General features: G+C 36.0%; 1 protein-coding gene across 1 annotated transcript; it reads left to right on the top strand.

Annotated features, from left to right (window-relative positions):
• Positions 1–21,843, top strand: LOC123531150 (actin-related protein 10-like). The gene is made up of 12 exons (XM_045311934.2): positions 1–177; positions 3,376–3,448; positions 5,471–5,550; positions 5,802–5,910; positions 6,684–6,791; positions 7,655–7,722; positions 7,963–8,039; positions 14,536–14,571; positions 15,676–15,755; positions 17,124–17,279; positions 18,017–18,218; positions 18,929–21,843. The coding sequence occupies exons 1-12, from the start codon at positions 107–109 to the stop codon at positions 19,030–19,032; spliced, it is 1,164 nt and encodes a 387-aa protein (XP_045167869.2). The 5' UTR covers positions 1–106; the 3' UTR covers positions 19,033–21,843.
• Positions 21,844–22,899: the final 1,056 nt, after the last annotated feature.

Consider the following 22,899-nt stretch of genomic DNA (forward strand, 5'->3'; position numbering starts at 1 on the left):
ATGCTGTTAGATTCAATTTCCGGTTAAATGTCACTTGCTAATTTTTTTACGAAAAATCGAAATTTGCCGCTGATTCAAACATCGTAAACATCGTAAAGGCAACAGTATGCCACTGTACGAAGGGTATACGAGTGACAAGAATGTGATCATCTTTGATTTTGGTACAGCTTACACAAAGTGAGTGTTTGTCGAGCTAGTTCACAAGTTATTTTCAGATTTTAATTTGTGTAAAATAATTTCATGAAATAACTTACATTATGTATTATGTATAATATTTCTTGATTAAGCTGATATCACTGTACGGACTTGGTCACGTTAGATGGGAGATGTGTCAGGCAGCAGGTTAGCACTCGCCCTGTAAGGGAGGGGTCCCAGGTTCTCACCTTTTGACATTTGGCGCCCAACGTGGGGCCTTGGCATGCTTACTTGGTCAGTCTTGCGACACATGCAATATATAGGGCTCTCGCGAGTGGGCGACTTGAACACAATACTTTCTTTGGAACTTCAAACTTCGCTCAAAGTGAAATTATTATGCAAGTCACCCGATCTTTCTTTGATCCGCACTCGCTTATTACCACTATTCGGACACAGGGTTTTTTCTTGCTGTTTTGGGAACATAGCCTATACCCTAAGCATTGGGAATTTGACGCGTAAATGTTCCAAATTAGGAAATATTAAGACCCATAGGATATAGTAAGGATGTTTTTAGACACTTTCTCATACACATTTTTCACATTGTACAACCTCTTTAACAAACTGCCATTACAAAATTGTCCATAATATTTGTACAATTTTGCTGATTTTATTTCTCAGAATGTAGATTGGGAATTTTTGCACTCATTTTGGGAAAAATACATACTTTTTGGCATTGGGAATATAGCCCAATAACGGCTATAAAAACAGCGGAAAAAAACCCTGGGACTGTTGACAATAAATTTGGGCTGTGTTGAATACAAAAAACATGCCGATAGCATTATTTAACAGGCCTTTTTTTCATCAATTTGGGAATGCCACCGACACCGGTGGAATTGGGAAAATGCTCTCGGAAATTGTCTTAGTTGGGATAATTTGCAAATTACCAAAATCTAAATAAATGTGTTTTTGTGTGAAATATTAATGAATTGCATTTCAGTAATTGTTCAACAGTATTATAATTTACCTAAATGTACATACAAATCAGCAAAACTATCTTAAAACAGCAAAAACCCTAAACGGTATAATCATTTGGGAATTTTAAATTCAACTTTGGGAAAAAAACATACTTTTTTGCATTGGGATTACCTCCTTTTACAGGAGGTAGATTTATAGCGGAAAAAAGCCCTGTTTAAGCTCGACCTAATTCAGGTACTTGCGAGATTTTCATGAGCGAATCAAATTTTCTGATACACCAGAGACAATTGTGTTCGGCCAGTTAGTGCCGCGGTTACGCCTTTGACATTTTGCATTTAATTGTCAACATAATTATGCATGTGCACAAAAACAATGTTTTATAAAGAAACTGTTGATTAACCGTGCAATTAATTGGAATTATTAATTATTTGGTATCTGTGGTAAAAGAATGCCCAAAAGAACGACATGTTAAGTATTAACTACGTTAAATTGACTTTCATTGATGAATTGATTTGAATATGTATTTCTAGTTTACACAGTTTACCCTCAGTTTTAAGTGGGGACACGGTGTTAATAATAAACGCTCTCATCTTGCATTAATACAAGAAATAACCAAAAATCTGCAGGTTAGATTTACAGCATCGTCTTGAATTGTTGAAAACATTTTTTCAGAAATTTGTAATGAAACAATAACTCTGTATGGGAACTGATGTAGCAAACTAGCTCCGTGGCCGAGTGGTTAGAGTCGTTGACTTCAAACCATTTGCCCCTCATCGATGTGGGTTCGAAACCTCATTTGGGGCGTAGAATTCTTCACGTGAGGAAGCCATCCAGCTGGCTTACAGAAGGTCGGTGGTTCTACCCAGGTGCCCACTCGTGATGAAATAATGCACGGAGGGGCACCTGGGGTCTCCCTCCACCATTAAAGCTGGAAAGTCGCCATATGACCTAAAATTGTGTCTGTGCGACATTAAACCCAACAAAAAAAAAAAAAAAAAAAAAGCTCACAGGGAAGATTGGGCTAGACGTAACTGTGTTGTTATTATTATTACTAAGAAAATGAATGGTCACATCAATATTTTGTTTTTTTTTCATCTAGAATTAACTAAGAAACAAGAAAATTACAGCCACCTTTCGAATCACTCAATAGCGTTGAGGTAGTAATAGAAAATCGAAGAAGTCTTCCCACTTCTCCCTAAATCAGCTTGAGGGAAAAGTGATTTCTCCCAAAAAATTGGACCTAGCTGTACCTCCAAAACTTGAGGACGAGTTTCCAATTTGTGGGGGTGTATGTCACGGTACAGATTTGGTCACGTTAGGGGAGGAGATGTGTCAGGCAGCCGATTAGCTCAGTCGGTAGAGCAGTGAGCACTCGCCCTGTAAGCGAGGGGTCCCGGGTTTGAGCCCCGGACTGACTGCACATTTTTCTTACCGTGTGACACTGATACTGTTTTCACACTTGCACGAAATATACAGTCTACTTGGGTACTCCGAATCAGTCCAAAATGCGGTCACTCTTATGACAACAAATACTCCCACAAAAAGTTATATAATATAAAACAGTTATTTTTGTAACTTGTACTATTTGTGAACAATTGTTCTAGTTCTAGTCGGTAGTCCTGAACAAATAAAGATTACCATTTTTCAGTTTGAAAATATTTTTGTTGATAAAAGAAGAAAGTTCCTCTGTAGTTACTTGATGCCGTTGGCATTGTGAAGGTTCACTGGCTGAAAAAATGTAAGTAAATAAGTAAGGGTCATTTACACAAGAGCTAATTGGTGAATGTCTTATTTAAAATTATTGTTTGGAAAAAGTCACTGTAGTAAAATGCAAGAATTAATTTTAGAAAATTGAATGTATGGCTTTTGTAAAAAAAAGTAGGTGTTGAAAAAATATTGTCTGCGTTAATTTTTTGTGTGAAAAAAGCACTTAGAACTGGGAATATTGATCTTTGAATGAATGTTGAAAAAGATGGTCTCACCAATATGTAGATGTTTTTAAAGTATCTTCAGTTATTTTAATGTCATTCTGTTATTGTATGTTTGAATAGAAAAATGTAAATTTGGCGGGTCTTCTCTGGATAGGAAGACAGAGAAGGCTCATGCTGTCAGTAGAGGACTAAGACAAAATCAGTAGTAGAGTATGATCTAATTCTTTAGCATTTGCAATGTTGTGAGAAATTTTGTTCTACATTTTGCTTTATCATTACAGTTTTTTTAGTTTGTTTTTTGAAATCCTATAATGTAATGTTTGATCTCTAACAGATGTGGTGTAGCAGGAGAAATGTGTCCAAGATGTGTAATACCATCAAAGTTGAAGGATGAAAAGACAGGCAAGGTAACACCTCTTTATTTTCTGCTAAACCTTCTATTTCTAAGCACAGACAAAATTAAAAAAAGTTTAGATAAAGAGGTCTATCTTCGGGGTGAGCTATTGTGATCCCTCACCGTCTGGCGTCCGTCCGGCCATCGTCCGTCCATACTTTCCTTTAAACAACATCTCCGTCTAAACCACCATGCCAGTTTTGATGAAACTTAAAAGGGATGTTCCTTGGATAGTCTTCTTTTAAAAATTGTTCAAAGAAATGAATTTCATACAGAACTCTGGTTGCCATGTCAACCGAAAGGAAAAACTTTAAAAATTATTCTTATCCAAAACCACAGGTCCTAGGGCTTTGATATTTAATATGTAGCATCATCTAGTGGTCCTCTGCTGAGAATGTTCAAATTATCCCCCATGGGTCAAATATGGCCAGTCTGAAGACCTTATTTTCTGTGGGTCACATGGTTTACATAGACTTATATAGGGAAAACTGTGAAAATCTTCTTGTCCAAAACCACAAGTCCTAAGGTTTAAAATTTGGTATGTAGCATCACCTAGTTGTTCTCTACCAAGATTATAAAATGATTCCCCTAGGGTCAAATATGGCCTCGTCCCAGGGGTCACATGGTTTATATAGGGAAAAACGTTGAAAATCTTTTTGTCCAAAACCACAGGGCCTAGGGCTTTGATATTTAGTATGTAGCATCATCTAATGGTCCTCTACCAAGAATTTTCAAATTATCCCCCTGGGGTCAAATTTGGCCCTGCCCTGGGGTCACATGGTTTATATAGACTTATATAGGGAAAAACTTTGGAAATCTTCTTGTCCAAAACCAAAGGGCATAGAGCTTGATATTTGGTATGTAGCATCACCTAGTTCAAATTATCCCCCTGGGGTCAAATGTGGCCCCTCCCTGGGGGGCACATAGTTTAAATAGACTTGTACAGGGAAAAAGCTTTCTTAAACCATAAGGCCGTGAGCTTAGATATTTAGAATGTGTTGCTCCAGTGGTTCTCTACCAAGATTGTTTAAATCATGACCCTGGTGTCAATATAGGCCAGATAGCTTAGATATTTAGTATGTGTTGCTCCAGTGGTTCTCTACCAAGATTGTTCAAATCATGACCCTGGTGTCAATATAGGCCACGCCTGGGTGGTCCCTTGTTTTACATAGACTTATTTGTTTTTGAAGCAGTGGCAAAGAAATTTGGACCACAAGCATTATGTTTGATACAGATTTCAATATTCATCTTGAATTAATCATGACCTACTGACCTTCTTTCTTGTTTTTGAAGGTACAGCATAGAAATTTAGACCACATTTATAACTTTTGATACTGATTTCAGTACTCATCTTTAATATTCTTAAGACTTAACCCTGAACTACTGACCTACTTCTTTTTTTTTTGAAGCTATAGCAAAGAAATTTGTACCACCAGTTTAATTTTTAAACAGATTTCAGTAGTTATCTTGAATAATCTTTACCATGACTTACTCACCTAGTTTTTGTTAGTGAAGCTTAAGCAAAGAAATTTGTTTAAGCAAGCAACTAAACTCAGGTGAACGATATAGGGCCATCATGGCACCCTTGTTGTTGTGAAAGTGTCTTCTACAGAATTCAATTTAGAGATATAGATGCTGTGGTTTCATACTTGTACATGTATAGGGCTTGAAAAAATCCACTTGTATGTATATTTATAAGAATAGAAATCACCCCTGGGAAAGTGGAACATGTTCTGCACAACAAGCATGATTTTTTTTTACCAAAAATATAATAAATTCAAAGAAGACTGAGTAATCATAATCTTATATTTCTCTCAAAACTAGACCTTTGGGTAGATATTAAACCTATTTGAAAAAAGTTCTGTTTAATATGGGTAATGTCTAACAAGGCTTATTCAGATTGCTGAAATCTGATAATGCAAGGCCACAGTCTGGTTCAGTAATAAACAGTAATGTAAGATGTAACAAACTTATATTGTGAATATGCTTCCTTGTTTAAGGCTTTAGATTTTGATAATGGTAATGTTTATTTCAGGTGAGGAAGTTATGGGTGTATAAAACTGAAGATGAACTGTTCGAAAATCTGAAAGATTTCCTCTTTAATCTGTACTTCAGGTATGCTAGTACACTGCAGTTAAAGATTGTTTGTCTGTGTTGTAATCATATTCTTGTAACACAAGATGAAATGGTGCTAAATTATAAGGTCTTCTCTATCTTTGATTTCATAGTTACAAATTAAACTTTTGTAAAATGTTGATTTCTTAAAATCAGTAATGTGTATTTCACTAATAAAAGTGTAAAAATCCAGCTTATGTTGATTCTTGGAGGAAAGATAATGAAAAGCTTGTAATTTTTTAATGTTTCAGGCACCTACTAATCAATCCAAAGGATAGAAGAATGGTTGTTTGTGAATCTCTACTGTGTCCAGCTTCCTTCAGGGAAACTCTAGCTAGGGTACTCTTTAAACATTTTGAGGTAACTAATCTTATATAGTTCAACAATCTAGATTGAACTGATGAAGAGAACTACTTGACTGTAAATTTTTCTGGGACATATTCTCTTCTCTATCTGATTTACTAAGAAAAATATAAAGTGAATCTACCACTCCCCTACATTATACATCAGATTGAGATATGAACAAATTTGAGGTTCCAGAGACTGGACGTATTACAAACTGAAGTGGGATTTCTTTATACACAACTTATGGATTTATTTTTGTCAATGTTTGGTTTACTGTTATTTTCTTGTTTCTATATAAAAGATTGTGCACACTCCAAATAAACAGCATATCTGAATGTAGTCTGCAACCGCTGCGAGAAAACCAATGTTAGATAAGATTTATTTCAAACTGGTTCTTTACAATGTCCCGTAGATGAGAAAAATTACTCTCCTCTCTTTAATCTTGTACTCTTGTGCAGTCAGCCATATTGTTTGAAGTGTTAAAAGACAATTCACTGTACGTTTACAGTTGTCATAGTATGAATCAAGTATAAGAGTTGACAAAATGTTACAACTTGCTCTTTAGACAATGAAATTGTGTTACATTTATGAAATTATTGAATTTATATTCATATGTCAATAATAGTTATGACACAAAATGCAAGCCAAGGGAGAGAAATATTGCATCAAAGGATGATTTGTTTATTATATCAACATCTTTGTTAAACTTAGTTCAGATTTTATGTTGACATGCTTAACATATTAAAAGTAGCTTTAAAAAGATTAATAATTTCATGTTCTTATTTCAGGTTGGTTCTGTAATGTTTACACCTTGTCACTTGACAGCCATGTTAATGCTGGGAACCAATACAGGACTTGTGATGGATGTTGGTTATAATGAAGCTCTAGTCGTTCCTGTATCCTTATCTCAATTTTACATTTATCAGAATTTGTTGATACATTGATCATCTATGCTCTTCATAAGTTGGTGTTAGGCTTTCTAAGGGTTTTCACCTTGAAAACAGCAAAACAAAATGTCAAGATCAAATACAAATTAGCATGATAATTAGAATTCAAGTTTATTCTTCCTTAGATAGATTAATAAACATACAATATATCCAGACTATTGCCATTGCTGTATAAATGTAAATAATCATGAATAAGATACATTGATTGGTTCTTGTACTGATGATGATTGTCTTGATATGATAGAAATAGTTACAATTTACTGTAAGTGCTCACCTAAAAAAAAAAAGCAGTGTTATTTAGTCTGAATGAACCTTAACAAAAAATTACGTTGAGAGGTCTGAAACCATCAAACTTCATACTTGTAGATTGTCTGTGGTCAGTTCATAACCTATATTGTTTTGAGCATCAGAGGTCAAGGTAACAATGATCTGGAGACTAAAAGTTTTTGCTCCATAAATGAATAACCATAGGACCTGCAGCTGTCCAACTTTGAAGGATGATTGTTTTGGTCAGTAATGGACCCAAAGTGCTTTAGGGGTTAGTAGGTCAAAGGTCAAGGTCACAGTATTTATGAGAGTGAAAGCTATCTCAGGTCATTTCTTTCTCAATTTTCAGAGAAAAAAACCAACTTGTAGCTCAAATATGGGATGGTTTAACTATTTGTCTGTCTCCAAACACATGTCTATGTGCTATGGCCAGATATTGCATATCAGTTCACCTTAAAGCAGTCATGTGCTTCTCTAGTTTAAAAGTTTTTTTTTTAAAATCAGTGTTAAACAGTTTCTTGTAATTCCTTGACACCATTGCTCAGGTATATGAAGGTATTCCTGTACTTAAAGCTATACAGTCACTTCCTGTTGCCAGTAAAGCTGTACATGAGTAAGTATCTCTAAGATATATGTATTGTATCCTAGACCACTTCTAAAGTTGATGTAAATATCTTAACAACAGCTACATTGTTGGTTTTCAGGAGCATTTTACTTATGGTCATCTGGTAGTGTGTTGTATTGTAAATCCATTCACTCAACACACTTTTAGCGCTAAGTTTGTGCAAAAAAGTTTTTCATTTATGGAATGTGCCCTCTTGTTACTTCATTTCAATAAAACTTGATTTTGTAGAAGATCAAAGCAGATTTTGCTGTCAGATGGAAAGGTGAAGACTGGTGGTATAGAGAAACCAGTGGCTGAACAACCAGGTAATACATATACAGTGAAATCTGTTCAATTTGTGATTTTTCAAATTTTTCTTTGTCAAATTTTTAATCAAAACCATGATCATTGGATAAGACATCTTCTTATTCAGAAATTAAGTACTGACACTTTGTGCTTTGTTAAGAAATTTGGAAGTTATTGGTGTTTTCGAATTTTTTGGGCTCTTTGATTTTAATGATTTTGGTCAACTTTTATTAGCTCACCTGTCACATAGTGACAAGGTGAGCTTTTGTGATCACCCTTCGTCCGTTGTCTGTGCGTCCATCCGTCCGTGCGTCCGTCCATGCGTCAACAATTTCTTGTCTGCACGATAGTGGTTTCATTTATGATTTTATTTTAACCAAACTTGCACACAACTTGTATCACCATAAGATCTCGGTTCCATTCTTGAACTGGCCAGATCCCATAATGGGTTTCAGAGTTATGGCCCCTGAAAGGGCCAAAATTAGCTATTTTGACCTTGTCTGCACAATAGCAGCTTTATTTATGATTTGATTTTTACCAAACTGGCACACAACTTGTATCACCATAAGATCTTGGTTCCTTTCTTGAACTGGCCAGATTCCATTATGTGTTCCAGAGTTATGGCCCCTGAAAGGGCCAGAATTAGCTATTTTGACCTTGTCTGCACAATAGCAGCTTCATTTATGATTTTATTTTAACCAAACTTGCACACAACTTGTATCACCATAAGATCTTGGTTCCTTTCTTGAACTGGCAAGATTCCTTTATGGGTTCTAGAGTTATGGCCCCTGAAAGAGCCAAAATTAGCTATTTTGACCTTGTCTGCACAATAGCAGCTTCATTTATGATTTGAATTTAATCAAACTTGCACAAAACTTGTGTCACCATAAGATCTCAGTTCCTTTCTTGAACCGGCTAGATCCCCTAATGGGTTCCAGAGTTATGGCCCCTGAAAGGGCCAAAATTAGCTATTTTGACCTTGTCTGCACAATAGCAGCTTCATTTATGATTTGATTTTAACCAAACTTGCACACAACTTGTATCACCACAAGGTCTTGGTTCCTTTCTTGAACTGGCCAAATTCCGTCATGGGTTCCAGAGTTATGGCCCCTTAAAGGTCCAAAATTGGCTATTATGCCCCCGAAGGGAGGCATATAGTTTTTGAACCGTCTGTCTGTCTGTCAGTCAGTCTGTCGGTCTGTCCGCAATTTTCATGTCCGGTCCATATCTTTGTCATCGATGGATGGATTTTCAAATAACTTGGCATGAATGTGTACCACAGTAAGACGATGTGCAGTGCGCAAGACCCAGGTCCGTAGCTCAAAGGTCAAGGTCACACTTAGACGTTAAAGGATAGTGCATTGATGGGCGTGTCCGGTCCATATCTTTGTCATCGATGGATGGATTTTCAAATAACTTGGCATGAATGTGTACCTCAGTAAGACGACATGCAGTGCGCAAGACCCAGGTCCATAGCTCAAAGGTCAAGGTCACACTTAGACGTTAAAGGATAGTGCATTGATGGGCGTGTCCGGTCCATATCTTTGTCATCGATGGATGGATTTTCAAATAACTTGGCATGAATGTGTACCACAGTAAGACGACGTGCATTGCGCAAGACCCAGGTCCGTAGCTCAAAGGTCAAGGTCACACTTAGACGTTAAAGGATAGTGCATTGATGGGCGTGTCCGGTCCATATCTTTGTCATCGATGGATGGATTTTCAAATAACTTGGCATGAATGTGTACCACAGTAAGACGACATGCAGTGCGCAAGACCCAGGTCCGTAGCTCAAAGGTCAAGGTCACACTTGGACGTTAAAGGATAGTGCATTGATGGGCGTGTCCGGTCCATATCTTTGTCATCGATGGATGGATTTTCAAATAACTTGGCATGAATGTGTACCACAGTAAGACGACGTGTCGCACGCAAGACCCAGGTCCGTAGCTCAAAGGTCAAGGTCACACTTAGACGTTAAAGATCATTTTTCATGATAGTGCATTGATGGGCATGTCCGGTCCATATCTTTGTCATTCATGCATGGATTTTAAAATAACTATGCATGAATGTGTGACACAGTAAGACAATGTGTTGCGCGCAAGACCCAGCTCCGTAGGTCAAAGGTCCTAAACTCTAACATCAGCCATAACTATTCATTCAAAGTGCCATCGGGGCCATGTGTCATCCTACGGAGACAGCTCTTGTTTTGGCTTTTGCAGCCATATAGAGACTTCATTTATGGTTTTATTTGATACAAACTTCCAAAATATCTTCAACAACAATAAATCTTAGATTCCATGACAAATCAGATCCAGTCGTAGGTTCCAGAGTTATTTTATATCTGATTACCTCCCCTGATTGTAATCAAAATGGATTTATATCAGTTAGTACTTATAGGACTTATTTGAAATTTCATTATTGTCATTAGTTGGACTGAGACAATCAGCAGGGTTCTCGCCAGGCTATTATCGCCTGTCGCGTGCGACATGCCTTCAGACTTTGAGTTGTATATTCGACATCTCTTATTTCCCCCGTCATCCCTTAATTGCCGAAGCAACATGTCATAAAATCATCCCAATAAACACCCGATTAATTCGATACTGTATTCGAAAAGCTTCCACGTGCTACCCGATAGTTTAGGTAAAGCGATGCCAGTTAAGATAACCGATAAACCAATGACAGCTTCCTATATGTGGAACGTGTGACGTAAATTTCATCGTAGCTCCGCCTTTAAATCCTTTGACAGGCGGCATCTTGTGATGTGTACATGAAAGTGACTGTTTTCGCAAGTTTTAAGATTATACATGTTATTAGATATAATGACAGATGATTCAACAATTATCGTCCGAATGTTTTCCGCAATCAAGGAAAGACAATATAAGGAATTAAGTCAAAAATTGTGCAACACGGTAAAATGCTTTTGAACAATTATCGCCGTAATATTAATGTTTTTCACATGTATGAAATGTGTTTTCTCGGGCGGAATATCGAAAAGACAATGCAAGAATTAATGTTTTCTGTTGTCACTTTCAAAATAGAACTTGTAGAGAAAAGTTTGAAATACCCTCCGTGCATTATTTCAACACGAACGGACACTTTGGTAGAACCACCGACCTTCCGTAAGCCAGCTGGATGGCTTCCTCACATGAAGAACCTCACATGAAGAATTCAACGCCCCGAGTGAGGCTCGAACCGACATCGATGAGGGGCAAGTGATTTGAAGCCAGCGACCATAACCACTCGGCCACGGAGGCCCCCGTCACAATTTCAGAATCCCTCCCAGCCACGCCAAATGGCCATTGATCCAAAATGGAAACCAGCGTTTCCCTGGATGACAGTCTCAGATTGTGTTGTTTTACATGTATGTACAACAAACAGTTGACATTTTCAAAAACTTAAAATGGATAAGTTTTCAGCAAATAAACTCCGCAGAAATAGAAGACATAAACTTTAAAATACAAATAGATCTGTGTGCAGTGCTAAAATTGTGTTGTTTTATGTACAATAAATAGTAAATGAACATTTTTAGCAACTTAAAATTGATGAACTTTTAATTGTCATTCAGCAAATAACTCCATAGGATTTTTATGGCCTGGTATCTTTTCTTGTTGTACATGTAAATGATGCTTATTAATCACTGAAAATACCACTATGTTTTTCACTCTGAAATGCACCAGAATGCACCAAAATGAGTTGTAGTAACACAAAATTTTCTGGGGTGACCCCCATACCCCCCATGCAGGAGGGGACACCCCTCCCGCACCCACCCCTTTCCTCGTCAAAAAATATCCTTCTGCAACATGCCTTCAGAAAATCCTGGCTAGAACCCTGATCAGGGTAGATAACTATGGACTGATTTTATGTCAAATTACCTCCCTTTATTTCAAATTAAAATGGGTATATCTCTGTAACTAATGAAGATACTGATCTGAAATTTCATTTATGTCAACAGATTTATTTGGCAGATCCTTCTTTTGTTCACTTACAATATTATTTTTTTTAATTACTTCCCTTTTACGTTACTATAAATAGCTTATTTTTAGTAACTTTTTTATTATTGGCCATAGGGAAAAACCGAGACCACTTTTCTGTGGTACAACATGGATGGTACCTCCAATTTTTAGGTGCATTTTGACATATCTGTACCTTGTAAGAATTGTTTTTTCTTTTTGGTTAAATTTCTTCCCTTTGTTGTTCCTGTCCTTTGGACTTAAATATTTTTACTGAGGACCTTCTTGTCCTCAAGTGTAATGATAACAGGTGAGCGATATAGGGCCATCATGGCCCTCTTGTTATTATTCTGTTTGCTTTAATCATCGTTTACTGCAGTCGCAGCAAACAAATCTGATCGCAAACTATTATTTATTGGCTACTGGGCTGTTAGCAGCCAATTTAGCAGCGTCAACCAGAAATCGAGTGATCATCTTGTGTTGTTACAAGTATGTTTCACTGCGAGTGCCTCCCGGTAACAATCTGTGTATTGCATACTGTGTTTACAGACTTAACATAACTGAGACATATATACTCGGCGCACTTAATTGCTGGTTATGTTTTTCTTTTGTCCAATTTTATTGGCAACAGGAACTTCACTTTTCAGAGCGGGAAGGGCGAAGTGAAGTCTTTTAAGGCAAAGTTATCGCTCAACTTTGCCAAAATGCAGTCCCTGTCAATTTATTCGAGAGGTGTCTCCACTTGGAAATACTCAGCCTTTTAGAATCTGTAGGTTGATTTTCTACTATAGAAAACATATCTGTTGTGTAGATTGTCTACTAATGGAAAAACGTATGTTTGTAGATTGTCTGTGATTGGAAAAACACTACCTGTTAGAATCTGTGTATAGATTTCTACTGTGGGAAAACATCAGTGTGTAGGTTGTCGACTATTAGAGAAACACTGCCCATTAGTAACTTGAATGATTAGACTTTGTATATAGGTTGTCTGCTGTTGGAAAAATCTGTTTGTAGGTTGTCTACTATTTGAAAAACTCTGCCCTTTAGAATTTGTATGTAGATTTTCTGCTATGGGAAAAATATGTATGTAGATACACTATATACTATTGGAAAAAAATACAGCCCTTCAGAGTCTATGTATGGGAAAATCATCTGTGTGTAGATTGTCTACTATTGGAAAATCACAGCCCTTCCTTCAGAATCTGTGTGTAGATTGTCTACTGCCTTTTAGCATATCAATATGTCTGTAGATTGTCTTTTGGAGATATACAGCTCTTTAGAACATATGATGTGTGTAGAGCTTCAGCTGCCCCTTAGAATGCGTGTTAGATATTCTTCAGTTAGAGATACACAGTCATTTAGAATTTGTGTAGATTGTCTGCTGTGGGAGATACACAGCCCTCTAGAATGTGTGTGTAGATTGTCTGTTGTTGGAGATACACAACCCTCTAGAATATGTGTGTAGATTGTCTGTTGTTGGAGATACACAACCCTCTAGAATGTGTGTGTAGATTATCTGCTGTTGGAGATACACAACCCTCTAGAATGTGTGTGTGTAGATTGTCTGTTGATGGAGATACACAACCCTCTAGAATGTGTGTGTAGATTGTCTGTTGTTGGAGATACTCAACCCTTTAGAATGTATATGTAGATTGTCTGTTGTTGGAGATACACAACCCTCTAGAATTTGTGTGTGTAGATTGTCTGTTGTTGGAGATACTCAGCCCTCTAGAATGTGTGTGTAGATTGTCTGTTGTTGGAGATACACAACCCTCTAGAATGTGTGTGTAGATTATCTGCTGTTGGAGATACACAACCCTCTAGAATGTGTGTGTGTAGATTGTCTGTTGATGGAGATACACAACCCTCTAGAATGTGTGTGTAGATTGTCTGTTGTTGGAGATACTCAACCCTTTAGAATGTATGTGTAGATTGTCTGTTGTTGGAGATACACAACCCTCTAGAATTTGTGTGTGTAGATTGTCTGTTGTTGGAGATACTCAGCCCTCTAGAATGTGTGTGTAGATTGTCTGTTGTTGGAGATACTCAACCCTTTAGAATGTATGTGTAGATTGTCTGTTGTTGGAGATACACAATCCTCTAGAATGTGTGTGTAGATTATCTGCTGTTGGAGATACACAACCCTCTAGAATGTGTGTGTGTAGATTGTCTGTTGTTAGAGATACACAACCCTCTAGAATGTGTGTGTGTAGATTATCTGCTGTTGGAGATACACAACCCTCTAGAATGTGTGTGTGTAGATTGTCTGTTGATGGAGATACACAACCCTCTAGAATGTGTGTGTAGATTGTCTGTTGTTGGAGATACTCAACCCTCTAGAATGTGTGTGTAGATTGTCTGTTGTTGGAGATACACAACCCTCTAGAATGTGTGTGTAGATTGTCTGTTGTTGGAGATACACAACCCTTTAGAATGTGTGTGTAGATTGTCTGTTGGAGATACACAATGGACAGCAAGAAATGTTTGCTTACATGTTAGCTTTGTTAGATATACCTTAAAAGATAGCTGTGTTAGATACACTAGAATGTTTACTTTTTCATTGCAGACTGTCTTACTGAAGATATTTTAGAAGATATTAAAGGTAAGTATATTGCATAGAAAGTTTTGTTTCTTTATACGGGGGCCTCCGTGGCCAAGTGATTAAGGTGCCTGAATTCAATACACTTGCCTCTCACCAATGGGGGTTCGAGCCTCACACAGGGCATTGAATTCTTCATGTGAGGAAGCCATCCAGCTGGCTTATGGAAGGTCAGTGGTTCTACCCAGGTGCCCGCTCGTGATAAACAATGCACAGAGGTTCTTCCTCCAGCATCAAAGCTGGAATGTAGCCATATGACCTATAATTGTGTTGGTGTGACATTAAACCCAACAAAAACAAAACAAAATTCTTTATACAGATGTAGATCTACTAAGTGATAAGAAATTCAGCCAATAGTTTGTATTTTAGTCTTGAGTCTAACTTGGATTTCTGACTGTTGAATCCATGACTTAGTGCATTGACAATGTCAGATGTTAGTAAATAGCTTTGTTGGGCCTCTGTGTCTGACTGGTAAGGTTGCTGATTTCGAATGACTTGCTCATCACTGCTATGGGTTGGAAGCCTCACTTTGGCTGTAGAATTCTTCATGTGAGGAAGCCATCAAGCTGGCATATGGAAGGTTGGTGGTTCTACAAGGGTGCCTGTCCATGCCTGAAACAATGCCTGGAGGGGCGCCTGGTGTCTTCTTCAGCTATCAAAATTTTGAAAATTCAGCATATGACATATATTGTGTTAGTTTGAGCTTTAAAAGCATCCAAAAAAAAGCTATGCATAGCTTATGTGACTCTGTTAAAATTTGTCTGGCAATAAAGAGATTACAATTTGATTTGCCTAAATTACATTCTATACTGATATGTGAATTATTGTTTCGAAATGGCCTCTAAATGAGGAAATCTGTAAAATTGCCTCATATTTGGAGTATATAAAATTACAAATTCCATATACTTGCCATTAACCTGTTTCTGACTATAACAAGAGAATTTTGTACTCTTAGAATGTCTGTTAATACCTGCCAGACAAATAAAACTTAACTTCATTAGGAAAAGTTTTAACAGGTAATAAATTGATGTGAATGTGGTAATTAAATCCTCTCAGAATGATTAATTTTATTTTGTTCTTGTTTTTAACAATTTCCTGTACTTTCAGTTCGATGCTGTTTTACAACAAAATTCGATCGTGCAAAGAAAATTCATCGAGTCACAATGTTTGGTGAAGATGAAAGCAGTGTAAGTATAAAGGTTTATAAAAATATTTTTTCCCAAAATTAAATTGTATAATAATGCATGCTGAAAGTGTTGCATGTCTTTTTTAAGAATTTTTTAGGTGAATTCATATACAGTCAACTTGTCATATGTGACTTTCCACGGGACCATCCATAAAAGGTCACATATGACAGGAAGTCTTTTTTAGCTCGACTATTTATAAGAATAAGTAGAGCTATCCTACTTGCCACGGCATTGGTGTCCGCATCGGCGTCACACCTTTAAGTATCGTACCAGTCCACATTTTGACAAAACCTTTTGATATATAGCTTTCAAACTTTCAACACTTGTGTACAATCACCATGTCCAGTTTTAGGCAAGAGTGCATAACTCCATCAAGGATTTTGTCTGAATTATGGCCCATTTTAACTTAAAAATCTTGGTCAAGTTTTTCGTACCGGTTCATATTTTGAGTAAACTGTTTGACATATGGCTTTGACACTGTTATTACTTGTTTATTATAACAGTCTCTACCTGTAGTCAAGAGTACATAAGTCTTTCAAGTATTTTGGTTGAATTATGGCCCTTCTTGGACTTGGAAATAAGTTCAGTTTTTGTACATTTCCATGTTTTGTCATAACTGTTTGACATGTGGCTTTGGAACTTTGAACACTTGTTCATCATCATGATCTCCATCTGTGGTCAATGGTATGTAACTATGTCCAAGATATTTGGCGGAATTTTGGCCTTTGAAATTGGTTCAGTTTTTATACCAGTCCTTATTTTGTGTAAACTGTTTGATACATGGCTTTGAAACTTATATCACTTGTTTGTTGTAACAGTCTCTATCTGAAAACAAAAGTATATAACTCTGTCAAGTATTTTGGCTGAATTATGGCCCTTTTTGGACTTAGAAATAGGTTCATTTTTCGCACAAGTCCATATTTTCTCTAAACTGTTTGACATATGACTTTGAAACTTTACCCACTTATTTACCATCATAGTCTCCATATGTAGACAAGACTCCATAACTAGGACAAGGATTTTGGCTCAGTTATGGCTCTTTGACATAGAAATTAGTTAATAAGAATAAGTGACACATTGCTATATATGCAAGACTTATCCAGTCCAACAAATACAAGTACATTATTTTTCTTATCTGTTTTCCATCTTTTCTCTGAAAATATCTGGTTATATTTTGACACCATACATACTGTTACACCAGTTTTTTTATAGTCGAGCGCTTGTTTATTATTGACTGGCAAGCCATTTTGACTTTAGCCCAAAATAAATGTATTGAATATAGACCAGTTGTATAGAACAAACAGTGGATCGTTGATTTATATAAGGAAATCTGTGCGAAAAGTGTTATCAATTTATATTGTATTACAGCTGCCAACCCCACCCCCTAGTGTTCAGTACCCTCTAGATGGGGGAAGTGTTCTACATGTAGATGGTAAAGTTAGGGAGCATGCCTGTGAAGTCATGTTTGAACAAGATAATGAACAACAATCTATAGCCACTCTTCTCCTTGATGCTATTATTCAGGTAAAGTTGGGATTTTACACCGGGAGGACTTGATAGAAATTTTTAAACAGCTTTTCTTTGCAAGTCTAATGTTGTCTGCATTAAAAATAAAAGATAAGGGTAGATTTAATTTTAAGACTTAATTGCAATTCACAAGGTTTGGAAAACAGGTATCACAATGTCCATACATTATAATAAAAGGAGCTTTATCACATATTTGACGTTGTTGGGAGTGAAATAAAGCCATTACATAATTTTGGTATCACACTAATTTAATAAAGCTTTGACATTGACATTGTTTTAAGTATAGGGGATATTGGTCAAATAGAATTGATCAGTAATAGGTCCCCACCAAATTTATTAAAGAAGTTGAATAAAATGTGAGGCGCTGCTAGGCATTTTATCAATTTTATTCAACAAGATTTATATATTCAATATGAAAAGACACTCCTGTAATATCCTCTATTTTTCATATATTCTTAATAAAATCTGACTACACAAATGTGTAGTCAGAAGAAACATGGAAGATCACCTTGAACACACTAAGATAACTTACAGATAATAACATAATTGTTTTCAGATTAACATTTCAACTTAAAAATGAATTGTGGTCACTTTGACTAAATATTAAGTAAAAGAACGTATGAAGTGTACTCTGTTAGCTTTGATTCAGTTATGACTTTGAATTGCCTTTTGAATCATTGATTTTCACCAGAACACATAATGACAGGTACATGTCATTGTTTATATGATTTCAGAGTCCAATAGATATGAGAGTGGAACTGTCCCATAACATCGTGATTATAGGAGGGACAGCTCTGTTACCAGGGTTTCTACATCGCATACAGATGGAGCTACAAGATCTGATCAAGCAACCAAGATATACCAATGTTCTAGCACTAAAAAAATTTAAGTTCCATCAACCACCTGCAAAAGCTAATTACACTGCTTGGCTTGGAGGTGAGATATAAGTATTGTTTGCAGAAATGGAAAGTTTTAAGTCACAAATTCAGTTTTCTTTTCAGTGTCTGTATTTTATGAACCCATCATTTTAATGATATTATTCTTCAGTATTTGCAGTTGGTGTTGTCAAAAATTCAAGTAGTGTCTTGGTAACCAGGTCTGCAATTAGACATACCTTGTCTAGTATGAACTGATCAGTAATATTTAAACTTGTTTTACTCTGTACCTCTAATAATTATGTATGGTTGGTTGTCACTGACAGATGGTAAGAAATGCAGGAACTAAAGAAAATGTTATTAAACCTATCAATGATATAGGTAATGTTATTATAAAATCCAAGTATTAGTTAATCAAGAATTTGACTATTGATCTTGTCACTTGAAAGATTTAGGTAGACACAGATTTCCCCCAAAATTTGTAATTCTGGAACATGTTTTCAAAAAAGTATTTAGATTTGAATAATGTTGTTCTCATTTAGATAAATATTTTCTTTACATGTACCACCATTATTTGGAGACATAAGTATCCATGCAAATTCAGAAATTTTAGAAGCTTCTTAGAAATAAGTTTCAACTGTTGAACTTTAAATTCACACCTCATTCAGACAGTACCAATAACAATTTACAAGAAATAAATCAGAAGAAGCTTCTTGTTGGACGTAGTAGATGTGATTTAGAACTTTGAGGGTTTTTATTGTTTTCCTGTAGGATCGATGTTTGGAGCCCTGGATACACTAGCAAGCAAGAGTGTCAGTCGGGACCAGTATAAGGAAACAGGAAGTTTATCTGATTGGTGTAACATCGCATCTTGATAGAAATCCTCATCTGACTGGACCAGAAATACGTCATTGTTGGACTTGTAGAACATTATTGTGATAGCTGTCTTCACCGGCTTGATGTAACATCTTGTGTTTAAGCAAATTGTGGTCAGATTTATGTAGCATGATATCAATGAATGAGTGGTGTAAACTCCAGTTGTGACATGTGTTATTGTGGGAATGGTGTTATAATATTTTGTTATAATAAAATCTGCCGGGTATTTTTAGCTCATCTGATTTTTTGAAAAAAAATGATGAGTTATTGTCATCACTTGAGCGGTTGTCGGCGTCGGCGTCGGCGTCGGCGTTGCCTGGTTAAGTTTTATGTTTAGGTCAGCTTTTCTCCTAAACTATCAAAGCTATTGCTTTGAAACTTGGAATACTTGTTCACCATCATAAGCTGACCCTGTATAGCAAGAAACATAACTCCATCTTGATTTTTGCAAGATTTATGGCCCTTTTGTACTTAGAAAATATCAGATTTCTTGGTTAAGTTTTATGTTTAGGTCAACTTTTCTCCTAAACTATCAAAGCTATTGCTTTGAAACTTGGAATACTTGTTCACCATCATAAGCAGACCCTGTACATCAAGAAACATAACTCCATCTTGCTTTTTGCAAGAATTATTGCCCCTTTTGGACTTAGAAAATCAGTTTTCTTGGTTAAGTTTTATGTTTAGGTCAGTTTTTCTCCTAAACTGTCAAAGCTATTGCTTTAAAACTTGCAACACTTGTTCACCATCATAAGTTGACCCTGTACAGCAAGAGACATAACTCCATCCTGCTTTTTGCAAGATTTATGGCCCTTTTTGGACTTAGAAAATATCAGATTTCTTGGTTAAGTTTTATGTTTAGGTCAACTTTTTCTCTTAAACTATCAATGCTATTGCTTTGAAACTTGCAACACTTGTTCACCATCATAAGCTGACCCTGTACAGCAAGCAACATAACTCCATCCTGCTTTTTGCAATAATTATTGCCCCTTGTGGACTTAGAAAATCATTTTCTTGGTTGAGTATTATGTTTAAGTCAACTTTTCTCATAAACTATCAAAGCTATTGCTTTAAAACTTGCAACAGTTTTTCACCATCATAAGTGGACACTGAACTTCAAGAAACATAACTCTATCCTGCTTTTTGCAAGAATGATGGCCCTTTTTAGACTTAGAAAATCATGGGTAGGACAATATTTCTATTACACAAAAAAAAATCAGATGAGCGTCAGCACCCGCAAGGCGGTGCTCTTGTTTTTGGATGAGGTTATGTACTTGAAAAACTTGTTAGGGATATCATGAATGTGTGAAAAATGTGAAACATACTGAAATTGTACACCTTAGCACAACTGTTGCCAAAGGCTTGTTGTAGTTGTTGTGATCATGTATTGTCTGTCATCCATCCATCCATCCATCCATCCGTCGTTGCTTTATATAACATCTCTGAAACCACTTTATAAAATTTCACAGTGATAGTTCTCCAGTTTCCTACACCTAAAATAAAGGATTTATTCAAGCAGAACTCTGGTTTCCATGACAGATAAAAGAGAATACTTACAAAAAGTCCTTGTTTCTGAAGCTGATTGTAAGATTTCAGAAGAATTTTACCGAAATAATCATAGGATGACACATTGCTGTATAGCTAAACAAAATTGGTCAAGAAACTTGGCCACCATGAGCAGGATTTTTTTTTTCTACAGATATTTTGAAAACTTAAAAAGTCTGAAATGCATTGTAGAGATTGGCTTTGACCACTTACTCATAATATGACTTTGAACATAGTGTGATTAAAAACAAGTGTATTACGTTTCAAGGCAACAGTTAAAGCAGATTTTAATCAAATTTTGGGAGGCATATTCAGTAAAAGGTCAAGTTTTTGTATTATTAGAATAGTCCTGTTGATATATACTGAAAATTGTTAAGATATTCTCCTGTGAAATGGATTATCCTGATTAAAAATAATTCCATCAGAATATATAAGATCGTTGGTCCTTTATAAACATGGCTGCGATGGATGGGACTTGATACAGAGAAAATGTCAAAACTGTCTTCACTAAAGACAGTGATCATAAAGTTCTTGAAACTATTTGGATAATTATCTTTTCACTTTTTTTAAATCTGCGGCAAAGTGAGGTTTTACAGAGTTCTAAACAGAAAAAAAAAAGACAGCGGTTTGTCATACAGTTACTGTCGTCTGTCTTAAACATTCAATGTAAGCAGCAGTAAGGAGGTCTAGGATTTAAGAGAGAATTTTGAATGGTTTAATTGGTTGTATATTGTGACAGTGATTGGTACTGCAGAGACAGTGTTGACATGGAGATGTATAGCACAGTCAACATGGTCTACAGCTGTCAATTTTGTTTCAGGCAAATTAACCCCTAGAGATTCTGTCTTGATAGTTGTATGGAAGACAACAGGCAGTTGATGAATGCTGAAGAATAGTGGAAATTAGATTATCATTGCAAGGTGCATGCTCAGCAATACCAGATCCTAATTTCCATAATTGTATCTAAATGGTATAGGCTGGCATCCCTCAAAATCTTTCTTTTAAAGGCTGAAAGTGCTGCATTCAGTCTCAGTTTTAAAAGACCAGTCTCAGTTTTATAACCTAAGGCATTGATTTATATCCTGTGTTGTAAACATGCCGTTATTATGTATAGTTATAGTTATGGATTTTCTATCATGTCCGCAGTTATTTACCTGCGTAGCTGTAATTGTCATAATTTGCCTGCTTGTCTTGAAAATTTTTCATCCAGTTACTGTCTGTAAGATAAACACCTCCTTTAAAGTATAATTATTTTATTAATTTTGAAATAGTCGGTCTGAGATGCGAGTTAAAAGCAATATGAGACTTTAATACAGAAATAATCTATACCTTATATAGCATGAACGTCTCGGGGAACAAGGCTTGTCCTCGTCATCGACTGATGATTACCTTCAAAATAGAAAGTACGACTGCTATTGTTGTCTTTCTAAATTAAGCATTGTTTTAGTGGAGTCAGCACAATTGAATTAGTATTAAATGTAAGACAAATCCAAGAGAATTCCCTAGCCGTATCTGTTCTGTATAACAGACTGGTGTCATCAGTGTTGAAGCTGTTTATGCCAACAGTAACTGCCTGTACAATATTAATTCAAGGACTTTCGACTTCCACTATTCCAATCAGTCCCTTAGACTAGACAAAAACTTTAGTTGTCCTTTCTAAAAAATCGTTAAACTTCCATTGAAATACTGTAGTTTGTGACTTGAAAGGTACCTGTTGAGAATGGGCGCTTTATAATTTTGGAGGATAGTTTTGCTTAATATTTGTAACTGTATTGAATCTTTTCATTCTGAGATATTAGTAAAATAAAACCACTATCCAACTTGTAGTAGATTTTGATGAAAATACTGATGAGAGATAGTTTCATAGGATTACTTGGACAATTTTGGTCATTCCCCTTAAATAAACCTGTATCACCATTATGGTATAGTTTAGCTTATCTTTTTTTGTTTATCTCCAAATGCATGACTTTGTGATCAGTTCACCTCACCTTCCTGTTTAAATGAAATGGTATAGGGAGAAGTGATTTTACTTTTAAGCAATCTCTAGTGTTGTTTTCATTATGTCACTATGGCAATGGTGTTACCTAAATTGTGCAATATGCTTCTTGAGTACTATTATACTATGTGCTGAATATAAATAATAAATATTAAGAGTTGCTGAACATAGTTCTTGTTTTAAATTTCTTCATTTGGAGATCCGACTTTCACCAATTTTTTACCAATTGCTTACATTTTTCTGTAAAACTCTTGTTATATATTCCAGTTTTCATGTCAATTTATTGCAGTCTTAACATGAAAGCTTCTTTGATGTCTGAGACGTGTAC

This window comes from Mercenaria mercenaria, chromosome 1 (genome assembly GCF_021730395.1).
Source record: "Mercenaria mercenaria strain notata chromosome 1, MADL_Memer_1, whole genome shotgun sequence".
Taxonomy (NCBI): domain Eukaryota; kingdom Metazoa; phylum Mollusca; class Bivalvia; order Venerida; family Veneridae; genus Mercenaria; species Mercenaria mercenaria.

Bases quoted from the DNA above. Each gene is read 5' to 3' on its own strand.
- LOC123531150 (XM_045311934.2), top strand. From the start codon at position 107: ATGCCACTGTACGAAGGGTATACGAGTGACAAGAATGTGATCATCTTT. The intron at 178-3,375 runs GTGAGTGTTTGT...GATCTCTAACAG, and splicing joins TTTGGTACAGCTTACACAAA to ATGTGGTGTAGCAGGAGAAA. The intron at 8,040-14,535 runs GTAATACATATA...TTTTCATTGCAG, and splicing joins ACCAGTGGCTGAACAACCAG to ACTGTCTTACTGAAGATATT.